At 35.1% G+C, this 23,547-nt stretch overlaps 1 protein-coding gene across 1 annotated transcript in view; it reads left to right on the top strand.

Annotated features, from left to right (window-relative positions):
* LOC123322580 (kalirin) overlaps positions 1-23,547 on the top strand; it is a 247,743-nt gene that overhangs the window by 11,085 nt on the left and 213,111 nt on the right. Inside the window, exon 3 of the mRNA XM_044910525.1 lies at positions 18,912-19,095. Within this exon, the coding sequence (XP_044766460.1) occupies positions 18,912-19,095 (184 nt within the window). The remainder of the gene's footprint in view (positions 1-18,911; positions 19,096-23,547) is intronic.

Below are 23,547 nucleotides of genomic sequence, written 5' to 3' on the forward strand. Positions count from 1 at the left end.
TTATCATTGCATGCAGATTGTAGTGGTCCTTTTCAGGCATAGAAATATTAGTTGATAGGATAGACGTTTCACCCACCTGAGGATATGATACGTAGATATCGAAACACGCAATTCAGTTTCTAGCACAGACTCTGTCTCTGGTTTCTAGTTTACCTAATTATGAGTTTTCATCAAGATCGTCCCCCATCAATTCAAAACATTATTTGATTTGACACCTTTCAATCATTTCGCGTATCAATTTAATACAGAAGGTATAATATCAGCTGAAAACCTAAACAGCTCTCTTATTCTTTTGAATGTATTCAACAATTTAAGCTTAATCGGTCCTCCAAACTTGTCATTCACAATGATAAAATGTTCAGTAATAGATACAACACAAAAATGGAAGGAGAAACTATCTATCTTTCTATCTTGAAACTAATAATCAAAACTTGATCTTCAGAATAAATCTTCTTTCAGTGGTAGGTGTTCAAAATGATTTCCTCCATTATCTATGCACCTTTTGGCCTTATTTGTGAGGATTTCTATGAATTTCGTCTCAAACAACATTTACTCGATCTAATAATTGTTCCTTCATCAGGATATCTGTTTCATAGACCTTGGTCTTCAAGTATCCCCAAAGAAAACATCGAGGGGGGTCAGATCAGGAGATCTTGCAGGCCAAATGTCGAGGTCCTCACCTTCCAATCGAGTTCCAATCCACCTGTCTGAGTATTCTCTATTAGAAAAGAAGTATTAGTGTGGCATTCTGAATATAAGATCATAGATTTTCATGGATCCAACAATGGCAATAACGGAATCAATGAACAACTGATGCCAAATTTTTGGATATATTTCCACTTCTTCAAGGCTACAAAAAAAATTCTTAAAGATTAAATATTGCACAAATTATTTCAAATGTTAAAATTCAAAATCCATTTCAATCGGTTTCAAAAGCAAACTTCAAATACACATATAATAATTGGTCATACAAAACACATATCCAATTACAATATTGAAGTATAGTGATTCGATTCATTTATTTTTTTTCCCTTTTTTTTTGGAGTTGATCGAAAACACATAATAAACTCGAAAAACCTTACCAAGGTTGAACTTATGTTTTCCACACAAAAGGTCTTAACATGTCACGAAGACAATTTGAAGATAATCAGGGACATCCTAAAGCTGAATAAACATTTGTTATGATAATGGATATACGTTTTCGTGGACCCTGTATATAATATGGTTATTTATACTTCATTCACTTTTATTTTAGCAGTCGGTTGGCCATGGAAATTTGACACATTTCACTCTGTATAGTACGAAAATGTGGGGTTATGAAGCTTGTCAAAACATTTTTGGGTTTTAAATCAACGCTATGTTGCCCGTTCTACGTAAAAGTTTCTGTTATTACGTATTTTATCACAATATCGAATCTCTTCGGAGAATATGTGACGAACATAATTGAAGTTTATACAAACTGATTGAAGGCATACCAAATCCAGTTATTTGCATGGAAAATACAAGAGATCAGTATAATATCCTAATATGCACTAGCTTGAGGAGAGTTAATGTTCGTTATCTTCTTTGGCTTACATCATTTGTAGATTTCAAAAATATTAACCCGCAGATGAAATGCATATGATGCAGTGGTTGGGAAAGGGTATCTCCCGAAGGAATTAACAGATAATTACAAGAATGTTAGATTCTTCAACAAAAATCATCTTGCATCAATATAAGTAAAAGGAATTGAAAGAAGTTTCAATTAAGATGAACTTCACCTTTGAACAAAAATTTCACATGAATAAACAAGTAACAGGGCAACTTGCGCGTATTTGTGGCTATTCATCTTAATACGTTGATGTAATAATAATAATTAGGTATTTATTAGTACCTTAAGACATTTACATTGTATAGGACAAGTCAAATGAAAAATAGGAAAATCCATTTTAGGGAACTTATTCTCCGATGATATTTATCGAAAATCCTATAGTAAATTTTTCGCATTACTTCACTCAAATATAAAATTCTGAAATGCCACCACTTTTTTGGGTCTCCCAATAGAAGGAAATTCTTTGTCATCCTTTTCATTCACAATCTTTCTGATTGTGGAAATATTCAGCTGAAATATAAGTCGTTTAGATTCAGATGAAATATTATATAAATTCTCTTACATTGAATATGTTTGCTACCGTCTGACGTATTGTAGATTTAAGAATATCAGGGTATAACTATTTGAATGAGCGGACCTGATTTCTAAATAGCACTTCCTGAAACCCTGATGTCTCCCTTTTTCAATCACTTTCGACATTTTCGAATTTTCGTAATAAAAATTGAAATTATACTTCATTCAAATTTATTTTAGCAGTCGGTTGGCCATGAAATAATTTTCTCAAGTTTTTGTAACTAGAACGAAGTTAGGTTGGCACTCATGAAATGTCGTTAATGTCATAACGCCGTTGCCACAACTAATATCAATTTTTATCACGAAAAATGATTTAGAATTCAGGTCCGCTCATTCAAATAGTTATACCCTGATATTCTAAAATCCACAATACGTCAGACGGTAGCGAACATATTCAATGTAAGAGAATTTATATAATGTTTCATCTGAATCTAAACGACTTATATTTCAGCTGGATATTTCCACAATCAGAAAGATTGTGAATGGAGAGGATGACAAAGAATTTCCTTCTATTGGGAGACCTAAAAAAGTGGTGGCATTTGGGAATTTTATGTTTGAGTGAATTAATGCGAAAAGTTAACTACAGGATTTTCGATCAATGTCATCGGAGAATGAGTTCCCTAAAATGGATTTTTCTGTTTTTCATTTGACTTGTCCTATACAATGTAAATGTCTTAAGGTACTAATAAATACATAATTATTATAATTACATCAATGTATTAAGATGAATAGCCACAAATACGCGCAAGTTGCCCTGTTACTGTTTATTCAAGTGAAATTTTTGTTCAACGGTGAAGTTGCATCTTAACTTGAAACTTCCTTCAATTCCTTTTACTTATATTGATGCAAGATGATTTTTGTTGAAAAATTTAACATTCTAGTAATTATCTGTTAATTCCTTCGGGAGATACCCATTGCCAACCACTGCATCATATGCATTTCATCTTCGGGTTAATATTTTTGAAATCTACAAATGATGTAAGCCAAAGAAGATAACGAACATTAACTCTCCTCAAGCTAGTGCATATTATGATATTATACTGATCTCTTGTATTTTCCATGCAAATAACTGGATTTGGTATGCCTTCAATCAGTTTGTATAAACTTCAATTATGTTCGTCACATATTTTCCGAAGAGATTCGACATTGTGATAAAATACGTAATAACAGAAACTTTTACGTAGAACGGGCAACATAGCGTTGATTTAAAACCCAAAAATGTTTTGACAAGCTTCATAACCCCACATTTTCGTACTATACAGAGTGAAATGTGTCAAATTTCCATGGCCAACCGACTGCTAAAATAAAGTTGAATGAAGTATAGTTGTGGCAACGGCGTTATGACATTAACGACATTTCATGAGTGCCAACCTAACTTCGTTCTAGTTACAAAAACTTGAGAACATTATTTCATGGCCAACCGACTGCTAAAATAAATTTGAATGAAGTATACAAAGAAATATCGTTTAATTTATTGACTAGACACAGTCCAAATTTGAGTGCCTCAAACTGTCAAAATATTAATAAAAAGTCAAATTTCTTGAAAACCGTTGAGAATTCAGATATAGTTGTGTTATCAAACTTATATTCAAATTCAACAAGAAATTCAAAAATGTAAAAATATATAGCGTGTTCCATTTGAAATAACGGAGTTGATAGCTGCCAGAAGAAATGAAACAGTTTGTAAATCATTTTAGGAGATGCTCTACTTAAAAAGAGGAAAGTTTTATTTGAAACTCTTTTTGGTAAAGTTAATAGAATTAGAGTAATCGACACCCTGCATAAGGTGTGTTTGAACTAATCTTTATGACCCCTGAATTTGGCCTTTGCACTTACTCACCAGCACCCTGTATAAATGCTCCGCTTTTTCCCGAATATGGGGCAATTGCTTCATCCCCATTTCAACATCCCTCTATACATTTCCTTCTCGCCTCCTCGGACGAAAAGGGGGCGTAAGCGTCTGGAGACATTGGCGCCGGCGTCGTCTCCAGAACGGACGTCGCTTTAGTCGCAACTTCCGCGGAACGCGATGCAGTCGCCGGAAAAACGTTTTTCCGCATTAAGTTCAACGTGGCATCCGTGAATGATGGAGTTTCATAGTTTTGGGTTCTGCCGATGGAATTGAGCTCGTGAAAATGGAGTTTGAAATGGTCGAATCATTATTGGTAGAGCAGGCACGGTATTCGGGTCACTCTGTATAATAAACAATGGAAAAAAAATTTCGCGCTTGTTCACAGGCTTGCCATTTATAGGGATGGGAAATTTCAGTAATACATCGATATACGGAGTGTTTCACGATAACGGATAAAATAGACAACTCTATTTAAAACAAATTCATTTGGTTACCTAAATTAGGTGTCCCGTATTCAATAAACAAGTTATATTTCGATTCAAACCCAAGAAAAACACTCTGTATATGATTCTTCATCGAACTTTTTATCTTACGATATACGGGGCGAATCTTTGACTCCTACATTTTAACAGTAGATTGTTGAGGTCAAAAGAAACACTTTTTTCCCTCACCATTTTTTTCCGAATCGGCTCGCTTCAAAAGATACAGGCTGTTGAAAAACCATAAAAAATATTATTTTCAGTTGTATCTCACAAACGGTTTTAACGAATGGAATGAATTTCATACTCTAGTTTTTCAATTACACTGCGCAAAAAAATTAACGCACATGATGGAAATCTCAAATTTATTCTACAACTGAAGGTGTTCTCAATGATAATTATTTTTATCAGAATGATGCATGCATATGTTATCCACTTTCAACGGTTTTCTTCAATACAGATGTTTTTCACAGCAAGAATAAAAAAAGATGATATTATCAGATTTTGAATGTATTGGCTCCATTCTAAAATCAGTTGTTCTCGATCAATTCTAGTGATCAATAGTTTTTCTTTCGTTTGATTTTCTACACTCGATCGCTATGCAACGCGAAACACGCAATTTGACCCAAGAGGAATGTGCCCAAGCGGTAGTTTTGCCAGAAGAAGAGTGGACATACACAAGAATTGCAGAAAGGTTGGGAGTTTCCCATACAAGTGTGTCCAGAATGTTGCAGCGATTCAGGGAGACAAGTATGAATGTCCGAAGACCAGGACAGGGTAGACCACGGGTAACAACTGCCATTCAAGAACGTTACTTGAGAGTTTCTTCGTTGAGACAACGGTTTGCAACCGCTCGCCTCCTTCAAATTCAGTTTGAGCAAACTCATGAGGTGGAAATTAGCACTCAGACAATAAGAAATCGCCTCAGAGAATATGATTCAAGGCCTCGTGTCGCGGCAAGAGGCCCAGCCCAGCTCTTACCCCAGCCCATCGAAGGGCGCGTTTGGATTTTGCGAGAGAGCATATCCATTGGGAAGAGGCCGATTGGGAAAGAATTCTCTTCACAGATGAGTCTAGATTCTGCCTCTACCATTGTGATCGACGTTCCCTTGTATACAGCTACTCTTAATGACTTAGGAATTTTTCTTCCATTTAATGTGTCTTGTTTCGTTCAAAACCTTTCCGAGAGAACATAAAAAATAAGTTATAAATTCAATGTAGAGTTAACTTTCACTAAAATTTAGATTTTCAGAATGTTCGTTAATTTTTTTGCGCAGTGTATTTGATGAATCTTTTTCGATCATAAGATATCACCCGCGTCTTCCAGTTTTCTCATTATCACCATTACGTATCATAAAAATACAACAAATTCAAGAAACCCAACTCTTGAAGCTAAGTTGGACGCTATCTAATGAATATTTGAACGTTTTGTAAAATAAAAGTATTCCTCATATTTCACCGTTTTCGAGAAATTTGATGTTCAATAAGAAAATTTATCTGTTATATTCGGAAAATTGGGTACTTTGGCTGAATGCTTCTCAATTCAGAAGATCCACAGGTGTGTGTAGTGTCATAGATTCAGCTTGTTATTCTGAAGGGCATTTTGTTCCTCCAGGGTGGCATAGCTCATAATGAAAACTTAAAATAGTTATATATTTTGATCAGGGTTGAATCGGAAAAAATGGTACAGGAATAGACTGTTACTTTTTACCTCAAGATTCTACTGTTAAAATATTTGAAAGAGTCAAATACTCACCCTGTGTATTCCATGACTGCAGAATGATCTTCGCTTGGGCCAAAAATGATGATTCAATGCATTCAGTTGAATACATATCTCTGGGCAGTTATCCTAAGCTTACATTGAGCATAATACTCAAGTTCATACTCGTACAGTCGTTTCTGGAAATCATATCCGAAACAAAGATAAGATAGAAGGAAATGAGGAATAAGCAGTTGATTTAGGCCTGGTACTTTCACCTTCGAATAAATTTTATTCACTGTCAATAAGTATCCGTCAAATAATTTCCTATCTGAAGGATACCTTATTTCGTCGGTGCTTTCAGATGAAATTATTTGACGAATAACAATTCTATGAAAACACGGTATACTACTTTTCACTGATTAATGTAAAATAAGACACCGCATTGTAGAAATTGTCATAATTCCAACTAAAAAGCAAATATTTCGTGAAAATCACACAAAGAATAACCATACATCAAAAATCTAAAAAATTCAACCAATAATGACGTACCGACATTCGATCTATGACAAATAAAATCTTATTAACGAGTTTCAATGACAGATTTATTCGATGAATAACACTATCTGAAAGTGAAAAGACTGCATTTTTACTTATCCTAAGAATAAGACTTATTTGTCGAATAAATTTAGTTATTCGCACGTGAAAGTACCGGGCCTTTTTTAGTTTTCTTTTCACGGCGCTGTTCTTCACTCCACTTTTGTCATAAGAAAACCCTTCAATGTTAAAATTGTTCAAAATCCTCTTTCGACTAATGTTGTAAGTGTTTTTTGTTTTTCTAGCATTTGATAAGTTTTATGGTGGATAATCACCCATCCATTCACTTTATTTGTCGCACTTGGTTGGCCATGAAATAATTTTTTTAAGTTTTTGTAACTGGAACGGAGTAAGGTTGGCACTCATATGAAATGTCGTTAATGCCATAACGCCGTTGCCACAACTAATGTCAATTAATATTAGAAAAATGCCGAAAGTGATTGAAAAAGAGAGAAGACAGGATTTCAGGAAGTGCTATTTAGAATTCAGGTCCGCTCATTCAAATAGTAAGTAATCCTGATTCAAATATCTACAATATATCAGGCGTGAATTTATAGTAGTTATAGTTTCATCATCAAGTTGAATCTAAACGACTTATATTTAAGCTAAATATTTTCACAATCAAAAAGATCGTGAATGAAGAGGATGACAAAGAATTTCCTTCCATTGGGAGACAAAAAAAAGTGGTGGCATTTGAGAATTTTATTTAAGGGTGAACGAATGCGAAAAGTTACCACAGGCTTTTCTATGAATGTCATGGTAGAATAATTTTTTATGTGACTAGTCCTATACATTGTAAATGTCTTAAGAGATCAATAAATATATAATTATCATATTGAAGTAAAAAATAAACAGCCATGAATATGAGACAATTGTCCTGTTAATTGTTAATTAATGTGAAATTTTTGTTTAAAGGTGAAGTTCCTCTTGCTTTGAAACATCCATAAATTCTTTTGACTTCCATTGATGCAACATGATTGTTGTTGAATAATTCAACATTCTTGTAATTATCCGTTAATTCCTTCTAGAGATACCCATTCTCAACCACTGCATCATATGCATTTCATCTCCGGCTTGATTTTTCTGAAATCTACAACTGATGTAACGTCTTCAGCCGAAGCAAATAACCAACATTAACTCTCCTCAAGCTACTGCATATTATGTTTCAATAATTCAATTTTCTTCCATAGCAAAAATAAATATATTCAAGAACTGATCTCTTGTATTCTCCATGAAAATACCTAGATTTGGTATGCCTTCAATCAGTTTGTATAAACTGATTGATATATTATATTATGTTCGTCATATATTTTCGACTTAATATTTTCGACTTAATATTTTCCGAAGTGATTCGACATTGTGACAAAATACGTATTTACTGAGACTTTCACATAAAACGGACAACATAGTGCTGATTTAAAAGCCAAAAATGTTATGACAAGCTTCACAAACCCACATTTTCTCACTTAAACAGAGTGGAATGTGTCAAATTTCCATGGCCAACCGAGTGCTCAAATAAAAGTGAATGGAGTATAGATAAAATGATTATTACGTATCAAATCGAAAAAAAATTGGGAAAAGCATTGAAGAACCCTTACGCTCTGTCAATTGTTCCGAGTAAAAACTAAAAACTTTTAGCTTACAAGCATGGTTCTCCAGGGTCCGAGTTATTTCAAACAATTTCGACCATCTGGTTTCGTAGATATATTCATACGTTTCGCTTAACCAGAACATTGCCGGTTGCCTTTGTGATTATTCTCCTTTTCATATTTTCCCATCTCGTTGTTCTCGTATATACGCATTCACGAGGGAAACTGTGGCTTGAGGGCTCCTCTTGTTGGCAAAATTGCTATAAAGTACGCTTCTCATGAGTTCTTATTTCTCAACAATTCACTCCAGTCATAATGTTTGCTTTCCTTCGTTGGCGTCAATTTTTCCTCGGTAAAGAAGGATTATAACGTGTTTTATTTCGAAAATAACATCGGTACCGTTTTATACTAGGTTTTATATTATGGTGAAAAACTTCTTTTCTTTACTGATTTAAATTAAGTTTCGTTATTGGATACCAATCCGTCGTTCTTTTATGGCATAAACTTAATCCATGCCGAAAGTGGCTGAGTTTTGGTTGATTTCATTAATCACTGTAAAAGATTGGATGGAACATTCTTGGCCAATGCGATACCAACTGCACTCGATATATTGATATTATTTATGGCTAAATCATCTCATATGTATATGTATATTAAACAAATTATTTAATACCGAATCTTGGTTCGACCTCCACTGTGTTTCGTTTTACGAGGATATATTGAAAAATTCTTAGCCTACTACAGAACCAAACAAAATTTCAATGTCAAAATATTTTATTACTCAACATTTTCTCCTCTTATTCGGATACATTTATTACAGCGAACCTGCAACGTCTCTAGACCTTTCAGAAAAAATGTTTCTTCTTGCTCTGCAAACCAAACCTCCACATCTTTTATTACCTCCTCGTTGGAAGAAAATTTACGACCTTTTAATTTTTTTTTCAGTTGAGGAAAGAGATGATAGTCGGATGGAGCCAAATCTGGTAAATTAAGGAGGTATTCTAGTAATTCAAACCTTAAATCACGAATTTTTTGCATGGCAATATGAGATTTGTGTGCAGGGACGTTGTCCTGCAAAAACAAAACACCTTTGGATAGCTTTCCGCGTCTTTTCCCTTTAATTTCCTCTTGCAGAGTTATCAGTAATGTCGAATAGTAATCTCCGGTTTTGTTCAACCCCTATCCAAAAAATCAATCATGATTAATCCATGGCATTCCCAAAAATCTGAAGCAAGAACTTTTCCAGCAAACTTTTGGACACGAAACTTCTTAGGTCTTGGAGAGCCAGAGTGTCGCCATTCCATCGATTATTGCTTTGTTTCTGGATCGTAGAAATGTACCCAAGTCTCATCCATAGTAACAATTCGGTTTAAGAAGTCTACATCGTTTTCAAATCGAGCACAGATCGAACGCGATGCTTCTACCCTTGCACGCTTTTGGTCAACATTCAAACATTTGGGGATCCATTTTGCAGCAATTTTTCTCATGTCCAAATTGACGTAAGCTATATGATGAACGCGTTCGTATGAAATATTCAGTGTTTCAGATATCCGTTTTAGCCCAATTCGACGTTCTGATAAAATCATGTCATGAACTGCATCGATATTTTCGGGGACTGACACAGAAACTGGCCTTCCTGATCGGCCATCAGGGTATTAAGCATATCTGCTTACCTCTTAACTCTCTTAAATAGAGGTACTTTATTTAAGTATGATGGTGGCTCGATACTCCCATTTTTCGATTTTCACAATTTCGGTGGACAGCTTCTTTCTTTCAATTTATTGCGTATCTCTGGTTTACTTTTTTGACCTAAAACTGCACACTGACACTTCTAATGAGTTATTGTTTGTTGCTACGGTAACGCAATATTTTTTTTTATGCATTGAAGTGGTCTAGGCTAACTAGATATCAATACATCCTCGTATGATGAATTTCAAGTTAGCATTTACGAAGATATTTGGCAGTTTAGCAATTAGCTTGAATATAAGCACCCTCGTTATGAAAGCGCTATCGTTTTTGTGCAGCTATTGGCCAACTATGTCAATAGCGTATGAAGTTTTCGGATAATGAAACGGTCCACAGTGGTCCCTACACCTCTGACCACCCTCTGGCATAATATGCCACCGCTTTCATGCTTTCGGTTGATGCTCGTTTTCAATAATAAACAGAGATAAAATGGAAATAGAAACTGAGTTACGTGATTTTTATTAGATTGAGTTTTTTAACCACTAAAATTGTTTCGTTATCTGAGAAGAAATTTGAGGTCTTCTGATTCATTGTTTCCACATGTTGAATCGTTTAATCGTATTGGGAAATTATAAGAATCTGCTGACAAGTATGAAGAAGAAGACAGCAACTGCGAAAAATCAAACCTTCCAAAATAATGGATTTCGTGAAATGAAATCTATTTGCTAATTGGAATCTCTTTACGAAAATTAAACGTCAGTTTTTTTCATTGATTAATTCTGATGTTCTTGTTTCACGCGAAGACTGGTCAATCGTGGAATTTTAATTAGTTTATTCGGAGCACACACAAGTATGGATCACGCACATGTCTGCGTTTATGAAGACTAATAGGGTTTATTTTTTTTAGGATATATTTAGAGATGTACATTACTTATTTTTATCATACCTATACATGATTTTGATTTTCAAAAATCAAAGGAAACTAATTCTTTTTAGACTTGAGAAATTTTTTTTTGTGGGATTGGGTCAGAAAAACTTTATACTTAGGACTTCTTTATTATACCTATATTTGGAGGATAATGAATAGATGATATACATTTTTCATACCAACGTAGTTTTCAATTTCTTTTTAAAACAGGGAATGTCAAGTTCAATAGATACTAAAAAACATAGCAAGAAGCCCATGAGTTCGATACAAAACATATATAAATTGTCCAGATTTTATGAATATACTTGATGGACATGATTTGAAGTTCGTAAGGTCGTTAATAATCTGATTGAATTTTTCTCCACACACTCACCTGTAAAAAGTGACAATTCTCAGAGAAATTTTTATTTTATGAATGTTCATACTCGTATAATCAACAACCTCCAGATGAAGCGGGTCCTTTCCCAAACTAATAATATCAGATGATTTATGATCTCAAATGAATTAATAACACCTGAAAATTTTCTCTATGTAGACTATGTAGACTAAAATTCATTTTAAATGGAGTGAACTCTACTAACGTTGAAAACTCGCTAAAACTTTTATTTGTAATTAGTCCTGATGCAGATTGAATAGGGGCAAGTTTTTCAACACAGTGAAAACTCATTCTATAATGTCAATAAGCTCACCCGTATCCATTCATGAACTTTGGAATTAAATCTGCCATGAATAGCTCGAAATAAGTTATGAACAAAAGTAGGTACTTGCCACTGACAGGTTGCTTTTTTGATTTTACGGAATTCAATTTAGCCTTGATGCAAACTCGGAAAAGTTGAGAGTCGCTTGTCCCTTTTGCAATACTGATAATGCAGGTGTATTTGAAGTATCAGCCCTTTTATATTTCGATCAATTGAATATGTTAATATAAGTTCAGGGTGTCCGAGTTAAAGTGTCCCTATACCTTATTGTGGAAACTAAAGGAGCTAGAAGAAAAAGTTGAATACAAAACTTGTTTGTAATCGATTGTATTCTTATTTTTCATAACCCATCTTAATACAGTGTGCTCAGTTTTTTCCCTGTTGGTATCAACTTTCATATTTCAAATGGAACACCCTGTATATTATTGCATTTTTGAATTCCTTGTCAAATTTTGAGGTAACTTTGGTATGACAACCATGGTCTTATTTATAGCACCGATTCTGAGATATTCGACTTTTTCCTAAATTTTTGGCAGCTGCAGGTGCCCACTAAAATAGCTGATACTAGTTTTCTAATGAATGTGTCGAAACCAAATTTTGCCCAGCTCTTGTAAACATCTTCGATCATACGTTACATCTCTATTTTTGGCAATCTGATACACAGGGTCTTCAAAAATTAAAGTTAAAAATTCCAATTGAAGTTCAATCAAAAATTAATTTTTTCAAATGGCAACCTATATTTTTTTCTTGTTCATTATGTAGAGCAGGTTAAAATGAGAAAAAAATGTATTTAAACTTTTTCTGTAAAATGAACAGTTTTAGAAATATGGACGAAAAAGTGCATTTTCCCTTAAGAACCACTGATAATTAATAATTAGTGTTGCTGCTATATAGTTGGCTTTGATTTTTTTATAAATTCAATCAATTAGATCGACTAATGAAAGACAAAAAGACTCCTTTTCTCATAATCAGTACTCGCTCCCAATAAAATTAAATTATTTCAATTTTAAAGGGAGACTCAACTAACAGATACATTTTTCTCGAAATAATCAAGTAGTTGTCTGTCAACACAAAAGAAAACTCAAAAATGCACAATTAGATAAGTGCTAGTTTCCATAGTTACCATATTCTATCAGCCTCATTAATTAATTTTTGTTGGTTCTTACGGGAAAATGCACTTTTTCGTCCATATTTCTGAAACTATTCCCTTTACAGAAAAAGTTTGAATACATTATTTGCGCATTTTAACCTTCTCTTCATGATGAATACGAAAAAAATATAGGTTGCCATTTGAAAAAATTAAGTTTTGATTGAACTTCTATTTGAATTTTTAACTTTAATTTTTGAAGACCCTGTATATCAGATTGCCAAAAATAGAGATGTAACGTATGATCCAAGATGTTGACAAGAGCTGGGCAAAATTTGGTTTCGATACATTCATTAGAAAACTAGTATCAGCTATTTTAGTGAGCAACTACAGCTGTCAAAATTTTAGGAAAAAGTCGAATATCTCAGAATCGGTGCTATATAGGACCATGGTTGTCATACCAAATTCACCTTGAAATTTGACAAGGAATTCAAAAATGCGATAATATAGAGGGTGTTCCATTTGAAATAAGAAAGTTGATACCAACAGGGAAAAAACGGAGCACCTCTGTATTAAGATGGGTTATAATAAATAAAAGTTCAATCGATTACAGACATGTTTTGTATTACACTTTTTCATCTAGCTCCTTTAATTTCCACTATAAGGTATAGGGACACTTTAACTCGGACACTACAATCATTCCCTGGATACTTTTTATTGGTATATTCTATTGAGAAAGACCTGAAAGCCTTTATATGATCAATCTAATCCAGCGTCACATGAAGATGTGTGTTCAATTCGAATGATCGTAATATCCTTCTGATAAAAGACAAATTGCACTACCAAAAACTCCATTTTCACGCCATGCCTTAATTAACGCGGCATCCGTTCCATCACAATGACGATGCAGACGCCTAATTTCCGAAGACTGAATGTACTTAGTGATTCGCCTTCGAGGAGCCTCCCATGATGGCTGGTCCTTCCTACTTGTGGCACACTCTTCCCAGGGGATGCTCCCCACAGCGTCCCCACAGTTGGCACAGCTCGGAAGAGATGGGTTTCGATACTAGGAGGAGAAGCTTGGGAAGGGAAACCACGTTGAAGTTGCATTTCAGCGGTAAATTCCGTAACTTTAGTGTTATATTACAAGCTAGAATTAATGGATTAAGCATCTGATTAGAAAGTATCTATTCCGAAGTTTCAGTATTTTGGATCCACGTATCTTTATAGTACGAGATCCCGCTGCAGAATTACTACGTTCATGACGTACACGGATGTTTTCGATATCAAATTAAAACTAATTTTTTTTCGAATAGGATGATGTATGGCTGCCTGTGAAAAAATGGCCGCAAGTTAGGTCTGCCATCTGTTAAAATAGCGATATATCTGAAATAAAGTGAAAGAGATGGCGCGCAACGCCACTTGTTAGATGAGGATGGTGGATGCCAGCCGACTTAACATTTACAAAATTATAATTACGTAATGAATATTATGAAAAAAACTTAAAGTATTAAGAGATTTATTTTATAATAAAAAATAATTTATTCATCAAGTACAAATGTAATTAAATCTGAAGAATTTTTTTTCGTGTTTCTTCAAAATCAGTCTCTTGAATCAAGTTATATTTTATATCAGTGTATTACATTTTCTAGTCCAAGTCCGATTCCTCGCTGCTTTCACAATCGTAGTTGTCACTATCGTCGTCGCAATCAAAGTTTTTTTCAATATCTGAAAATGTGTTAGCTCAATTACATAATACATTTTCTACTTGTATCGGAGTTGAACTTCCCAGAAATCATGTTGGTTTCAGGGCACCATCCAGAAGAAGCCAACCATTTATTCTCCGCACTAAACTTTAAACTTAGTAGCATTGAGCAATATCGAATTGACGAAAATCGTCCGTAGCACCTTTTGTTTTAATGACCAAAACTATAAAATGTGGGTTGAAACAAACCCTTTGATTTTTTTAATGAATTTTTCATCATTCTCTTTTGCCGCATACATCTTGTTGAACATGATAAATCGTCCAGTGTCTTTGGAATGAACTTTGGTGAGACTTATCATCTCTTTAAAAAATTCTTCTTATGTTTCGATATTGATTTATTTGGACCTTATTCTTATTAGAATCTATTTTATGCATTGCGCCCGAACTCTCAATATTCGTATAGCGCCCGACGAAGGGTGATTACATAAATAATATCAACAGCGTTGTGTACAACGAGCTCCAACACGTGGTTATAATATACGAATAATTCAGATGCACTGTTGAGAACCCTAAGATTCCTTTCACACCACTGGTTTTTACCGTCGGGTTTTTACCGGAAAACAACCGAATGAAAAATTATTCATCGGGTTTTATCCGTACGGTGGGCACATCAAGCTCTCGAATCTCGTGGCGATAAGCGCCGCCGAAAATGCAATCTGGTTGTTTTCCAGTGCAAAACTAAACCAGAACATGGTGAAAGATCCCATAGTATCAGTAGATATAATTCGGAACATCGGGTAAGAACCCGATGGTGCGAAATGAGTCTAACTCTCTCTTACTTTATTTCGGATATCTCGCTATTTTAACAGATGGCAGACCTAACTTGCGGCTATTTTTTCACAGGCAGCCATACATCATCCTATTCGAAAAAAAATTAGCTTTAATTTGATATCAAAAACATCCGTGTACGTCATGAACGTAGTAATTCTGCAGTGGGATCTTAGACTATTATTCATTATTCCTTACCGAAGTTTTGGAATTGAGCATGAAGAATTGTGTGTAATTAAATCAATTGCAGCGTGCACTTTTTTCAAAAACAACATTTTTCTGCACAAATTTTCAATTTCTTATAATGGAAAATACTCTGAAACTAACTGATGCCTTTGTGGTATTAACTGAACAAATACTGCTTGGCCTTGAATTGGACCAAAAGGTGACTTGAAGTTGGAATATTCAAAAAAGAAGGCTGTGAAAAAATCGCACTGTAAAATTTGGACATCTAACAAACAAAATTTTAAATGGTTAGGGGGACACTATAACGATTTAGTCTTCGACTCGTACAAATATTTTAACAATAGATTCTTGAGGTAAAAAGAAACAGTTTTCTCCTTTACCATTTTTTCCGAATCGTCTGGGTTTGAAAGATACGGGCTGTTGAAAAACCATAAAAAAATGTTATTTTTAATCTCACAAACGGTATCATCGAATAAAATGAGTATCGGATTATAGTTTTTTTTGCATTTGATGAATCTTTTTCGGACACAAGATATCTCTCAAGTCTTCAGTTTTCTCATTATGACCATTACGTTCCATAAAAATAAAAAAACTCTTGTAACCGAGTTGAACGCTATACTGGGTGGGCTTTTTAAAACGAAACAGACGGGATAACGGGCGGAATAAATTTATTTCGAAATAATGCTCGGACACATCGATTTTTATTTCGAGGGGGACAACTTTTAAGGTCAAATTCACAACTATATCGCTTCATCCCTTAGTGTTAGAACACCAACCCCTAAATTTTGAATAGGAAAGATAGGGTGGGTGATACCTCATTTGAAAGGCCTTTTTATCCTGAATTCAGCGTATTAATTTTTTTCTCATTTAATGCATTTGTTCTCGAGATATTTAATTTTGAATTTCGTACAGTAACAGTCATTCCGCTAACCATGCTATGTGAAATCATCAATTATTTGACTAATTCATTTTGTGGTTACGATGGTAAACGTTAATTGTCAACATTAGACAACGAAATAATTATTATTGGTAATTACTTTCTTCAACAATTAAGGTGGTTGTCTCGTCTGTTTCGTTACCCACCCTGTATAATGAATGTTTGAACGTTTTGTAAAATATTCTTCTTCGTAAAATGCGCCGTCTTCGAGGAATTTGATGTTCAAAAATTAAAAAGTAGCTGTGAAATTTGAAAAACTGGGTACTTCGGCTGAATACAAATCTTTTTAAGAGATCCACAGATGTGTAGTATCGCAGATTTAGCTAGTTATTCTGAAGGCAGTACGAGTCAAAGACTCACCCTGTATATCTAAAAGTATGAAAATTTCAGTGGGAAATAATGAATCCAAAATATTATATCCTCAGGACCTCAAATGCTTTTAATCCAAGGACTGAACTGGCCCGATACAGGAGCAAATAGGAAAGAATTCATAGAATGGTAGAGACATCAGAGGAACTTAACGGTGTCATTATAGTGCCCATATCTTGAAACGCCCGTTTGCATTCATCAATAACATATAGATACAATTTTCTTCGGAAATATCAAAAGAATCGGGAAGCAATTAATATTGCAGCGAAAAATTTTATATATCGAACTTGTTAAAGTCGCATTGCTGAAATATTTCATACCGGCAGAGCAAAACTGGTAATTGATGAAACCGGATTTTTGGGAGTCTGCTTGTATAATTCCACGAGTGAACACATTCAACACCTATTAATTTTCATTTTCAAAACTGAATATTGATTTCATTGAAAATTTCACATTTTTTAACTATTTTATGAATATTCTTTTCTCGAAATTGAATAGTGCTTTAGAAGAACCATTTATTTCATTACTACAGGGCGAGTTTCTGACTCGTATAAATATTGTAACAGTAAATTCTTGAGGTCAGAAGAAAATCTTTTTTCTATACCTTTTTTTCCTATTCTGTCCTGATAAAAATATATAGCCATTTTGAGTTTTCATAATAAGCTTTATCACCCCTAGAGGAACAAAATTACCTTCAGAATAACATGCTAAATCTATGACACTACAAATCTGTGGATCTTTTAAACAGAGTTGTATTCAGCCAAAGTAGGTACTCAATTTTTGAATTTCACTGATACGGCGCTTTATATGAGAAAATATGAGGAATAGGTACTTTTACGAGGAAAAATTCTTAGCCTACTATAGAACCAAACAAATTTCAATGTCAAAATATTTTATTACCCAACATATTCTCCTCTTAATCGTATACATTTATTACAGCGAACCTGCAACGTCTCTAGACCTTTCAAAAAAAAATGTTTCTTCTTGCTCTGCAAACCAGATCTCCACAGATTTTATTACCTCCTCGTTGGAAGATAATTTACGAACTTTTAAACTTTTTTTCAGTTGAGGAAAGAGATGATAGTCGGATGAAGCCAAATCTGGTGAATAAGGGAGGTGTTCTAGTAATTCAAACCCTACATCACGAATTTATTGCATGGCAACATGAAATTTGGATAGCTTTCCGCGTCTTTTATCTTCAATTTTTTTCCGTAGAGTGGTCAGTAATATCGAATAGTGATCTCCGGTTATTGTTCTATCCTTATCCAAAAAATCAATCATGAATACTCCATGGCAATCCCAAATAACAGAAGCAAGAACTTTTCCAGCAGATTTTTGGACACGAAACTTCTTAGGTCTTGGAGAACCAGAGTGTGGCCATTCCATCGATTGTTGCTTTGTTTCTGGATCGTAGAAATGTACCCAAGTCTCATCCATAGTAACAATTCGGTTTAAGAAGTCTACATCGTTTTCAAATCGAGCACAGATCGAACGCGATGCTTCTACCCTTGCACGCTTTTGGTCAACATTCAAACATTTGGAGATCCATTTTGCAGTAATTTTTCTCATGTCCAAATTGACGTGAACTTTATGATGAACGCGTTCATATAAAATATTCAGTGCTTCAGATATCCGTTTAAGCTGAAATCTATGGTCTGATAAAATCATGTCATGAACTGCATCGATATTTTCGAGGACTGACACATAAACTGGCCTTCCCGATCGGTCATCATCTTCAATGGAAAATTTACCTCTTTTGAAGCTTGAAGTCCAATTTTTCACGGTCGCATACGAAGGACATTGATCACCAAGGGTATCAAGCATATCTTCGTAAATCTGCTTACCTCTTAACCCTTTTAAATACAGGTTATTGATGATGGCCCGATCATCCAATTTTTCGATTTTCACAATTTCGGTGGACATCTTCTTTCATTTAATTTATTGCCTAACTCGGTTTACTTTTTTGACCTAAAACTTCACACTGGAACTTCTAATGAGAATTTTTTTATGCAAAGAACTGGTCTAGGCTAACTGTATATCTTAATAACCTTTTTACATTTGGTGTAAAATGGATGACAAACTGAGCAAAGGTCCGTTATTGTTTCAGGTAGGATGGATGGACAACGTGCCCTGGAATTGATGCCTCTTCTTCAGGAGCGACTGGTGGTTCTGACTGGCGGCCGAGATCGTAGAGGAGGACCTGTCCTTTCATTTCCGGCCAGTCCAAGACGAGACCGTGCCAAGCCCGAAGACTACCGTCGGCTTCTGCAATACCTGATGTCCATACCTAAGTAAGTTTTTCCGGAGATTTCATTTCATCTTACTGTAAATTTTTTATGTGTGGATAGTAATACCCCATTTTGCCTTGAAGTATTATAGATTAATATGCATTATTCAATACAAATATACAACTGAATTATAGGTTAAGTGTTATGGGAAACTTTTCACCTTCAGAAAATCGTTTTTAAAAGTATGTAATCTTCGGGAAAATTGCTGTAAAATCATTTGAAACTAAATAACAACTCGAATCGATCCAATCAAAATCAGTATGAGACATTTCGTCAATCTGGTCGCCTTTTTTCTGAAGTTTGGTTCTTTACATATGCTTCATGAATGTTCTTATTTTGAATTTAAGTCAGTTTATCAACGGCTTCGATTTGAAACGAGTTTTCTGAAAATGCCAAGACGTAAATTAACAAACACTGGGGCTAATAGGGCTATCGGAATGCTACAAGGTGGCCTAACTCAGGTTGTTGTAGCGGAAAGTCTCCAAGTCAGCCAAAGTGTGATATCTCGACTTTGGAATAGGTTCAGGGAGACAGGTTCCGTGTTGGAAAGACCAAGGCATGGTGGGCGACGGAAAACAACACCTGCTCAGGATCGTTTCATCACCGTTTCGGCGAGAAGAACCCCTACATCTACGTGTAGAATGCTACGGAATACTCTTCAAAATGCAGATGGGGTCCAAGTTTCCATCGAAACCATCAGACGACGTTTGAGAGAGGTGAATCTAGGTTCTAGACGTCCATTAAGAGGAGTTCCATCAACACGTGACCATAACCGTCAAAAACTGGAATGGGCAAGGCAACATATCAATTGGAACGATCAATGGCGTAGTGTCCTTTTCACTGATGAATCCAGATATGGACGATTTTCAGATTCTCGAAGAATAAGGGTATGGACAATCCCACGCATACCCCGTAATCGTCGCTATGTCCAAGAAGTCCATCCATTCCGAGGGGGTAGTGTTATGGTATGGGTCGCGATATGTTTCAACGGGCGCACAGATCTACACATTTGTCCTGGGAATATGACCGCCTTACTCTATAGGGAGCATGTCATTGACAATGTTGTGCCAAATTTTCACGCTGCTATTGGTGAAACTTTTCAATTTCTAGACGATAACGCTAGACCGCACCGTGCAGCCATAGTTGAGAATGCGCGCGAGGAGCTTGGTATTTCACATTTACCAATACCTCCGCACTCACCAGATTTGAATTGCATAGAACATGCATGGGATATGCTCCAAAGAAGATTAGATAATCATCAACCTACCCCAGAATCCTTAAATGATCTGAGAGAGCTTCTGACCCGTTTATGGAACCAAATTCCTCAAGAAATGTTCAACAACCTCGTGTGTAGTATGCAAAGAAAATGTCAAGCTGTTATTGATGCCCGTGGAGGCCTTACATTGTATTGATAGTCTTAAAATGCTTTAATTCTCTGGGAATAAAATTTCGTTATTTTACTCGATTTTTCTTAACCATCCTGTATACGCTGCAGACATACAGGCTAAAATCAATTTGCAACTTGAATTCATATTAATATAAATTCTCATCACAAAAATCTTATTCTAACTATTTTTTTGCAATTTAAGTCAATATCCCTAACACATGTGGAGCAGTTTAGTTTTGTACTGAGGGACAAATTCCCTCGCAGTCTTGAGTCCATTTGGTATTGTTCAAATAGCTTTCCCGTTGATTTGTTGATGTTGAGCAATTAAAAGCGTTCGACGGATCGTATTGTCTCATAAATATATTCTGATTTTACAGAAAGCCTCAGATTGTTCCATTGTTGTAATGCACTAACGATGTAAGTACGAGTATCATTGTCTTTCACCATGGTCTATGATGCGAAATATCCTGCGATTCGATATAAAACAACCATTTCCGATATCTTTCACATCCGAAATTTCATCGCCCTCATTACCATTTACATGGTTATCGTTTTGCTTTTCACGTGGAAAATAGTCACGCTCTGCAAATCAATTGCAGGATGCCAGTGAAGAAAGCTTTGATATTTTCAAACGTGCCTGCTAAGGACACCTTGTCCCACTCTAGCTTATGCTTAGAATTCCGTTCTCTATTTCGTTTTCTGTTGTCAAAGGAAATACTTGGTCTGCTCTGTGTGTGTATATTTGTCTGCTCTCCCAAGTGCAAATACTTGGAAAGCTTCATAAATACTAGGGCTAACCCAGACACGGAAATACACAACCGTATCAATTCGGCATCACGGGCATTCTGGAAGCTAAAGGTCAGAGTGTTTCAAAATCACGACCTCAATCTGAAGACCAAGACAGCTGTTTACAAGGCAGTGGTCTTCCCAACGCATTTTTACGGAAGCGAAAGCTGGACGCCCTACAGGCGACATATTAAACAGCTTGAACAAACGCAACAACGTCATCTAAGAAAAATAATGCTCATCAGATGGTTCCACAAATTTTCAAATGCAGAAGTCTTGCAGCGCGCGAGTTGTATTACAATTGAGACTCAAGTAACGAGGGCCCGACTCAGTTGGAGCGGCCACATTCTGAGAATGTAAGACACAAGACTCCTCTAAATAGCTCTGTATGGCGAATTCACAGAGGTAGCTCGGAAACCAGGAGGCAAGTATAAGCGGTTTGGATATACTGCATCAATCCCTCAAATCAGTTAATGCCAATCATAACTGGGAACAACTAGCGTTAGACTGATCACAGTGGATGTCTTTGGTCTATAGTGTTAATGGAGACTCGAGAAGAATACATGCCCGGAGTGTGGAAGGATCTGTAGGTCACGGTTTGATCTCTTCTCTTCAGTTACAGGAGGGGACACAGTCGCAAGTAGCCCTAAGAAATTATAAGTTTGATCGCACCGATAGTTTTGTTTTTGAGTCTTTTTGTTATTCTTCTCTTTGTATTTATATATTTTTTGATATCCAACCAAGACCTTGTTTGTGTTTCAGGATTTTATCTGTATTCTGTCTGTACTATGTGTATGTACCTAAACGTATACTATAGCAATAGATCCAACTGTATCAAATTTCTCATGGCTAGATTAGTTTTGAGGAATTGTTGAAAAAATACAAAGAAAAGAAAAATAATATTATTTGAGCAATCATGGTGCACAAAGAGCTCTGACGAAACAACAGTAGGAATGTGAAATTTTCTTCGATACTAAGAGATGGCCAATAAATGTAAATATAGAACATTCTTTGTTGAAATGGACTGCTAGAAATTGTATGATTATAAAATGTTGATTTGCGATCCAGAGTTCACATGATTTTAGGATTAAATCGACCGAGTTCGGATTTTTCACACTAAGGCCCGTAAGATTAATGGTAGTTTAAACCAAGAATGAAGGTTTAAACTTTGGATAACGATTATTTCTTAAGATCAGACATAGTTAATCCATCAAAGATGGTTTAAACTATCGATTAGTTTAAACCTTCGGGGCGGTAGGTTTAAACCATCCAAAAGGGATTAAACCCTATATATTCTATGAAACTATTTTCTACGAAGTTTTTGAAGTTTCTTGTTTGTTTTGATTCAAGAAATTGTGTTTAGGTTTGCGTTCCCGGTTAGAGAATTATTGAATTCAATGTTTGAAAATGAACATGGAATTGGAATATGATAGTGATTCGGATTCAGATATTGAAATCTTGCACGAGTTGAATGATTTCAATAGGTATTATGATAGACCATTTATTATCCGTGATCGAGAAAATCATTGGGATAAATGAGATGATATCGAATTCATTGGATCTCCAAAATATCTGCAAGAGTAATTTTGAGAAAAAAATAAGCCAACCCACCTCAAGATGAAATATCAACATTCAATTTCATATTTTGTCTCACTTGCAATCCATATCTTCTGAATTGCTATGTTCAAAAGCAATTTCCACTTCGAAATTTGCCTTTCGTTAGATACTAAATATAGATATTTTCAGAAACGAAGCACTGAATGCTATGTATCAACCATAGGTTTTACCTCACACCTCAATAATATAACAATAATAATGCTGATACAAAGATCACATCACAACAGAACGCAATAAATTAATAAACTGATCGCTGCAGTCTGACAGAAGCACCGATCCAAAGATTAACACAGAAAACTAAGAAATGACAACCAATGAGTCACAATTAGTTCAAATAGCCAACTATTTTGACAACTATACAGGATTAGTTAAGATGTCTAAAAACATGGTGTATGCACTGATTAGATTTTGTTTTTCCCGCTTCGAAAATAAGAGATAAGTTTCGTTTTTCCCACTGTAGGTAGCGCCGTTTAGGAATTGACAGTTGTCAAATGATATTTGAAAATAATTTGAATGCATTCCTACGACTTGCGAATGTGCCGTATTTATAAGCGATTAGTGGTGTGTGAAAATGTATTACTGTCGAGAAAGGTCGTACAACATTCATTTATTGAACATGTCGTTCAGTTTTTTGTATGGACAATCAAGAACTACAGCTAAGAATT

The sequence above is a fragment of the Coccinella septempunctata genome, chromosome 1, assembly GCF_907165205.1.
Source record: "Coccinella septempunctata chromosome 1, icCocSept1.1, whole genome shotgun sequence".
Taxonomy (NCBI): domain Eukaryota; kingdom Metazoa; phylum Arthropoda; class Insecta; order Coleoptera; family Coccinellidae; genus Coccinella; species Coccinella septempunctata.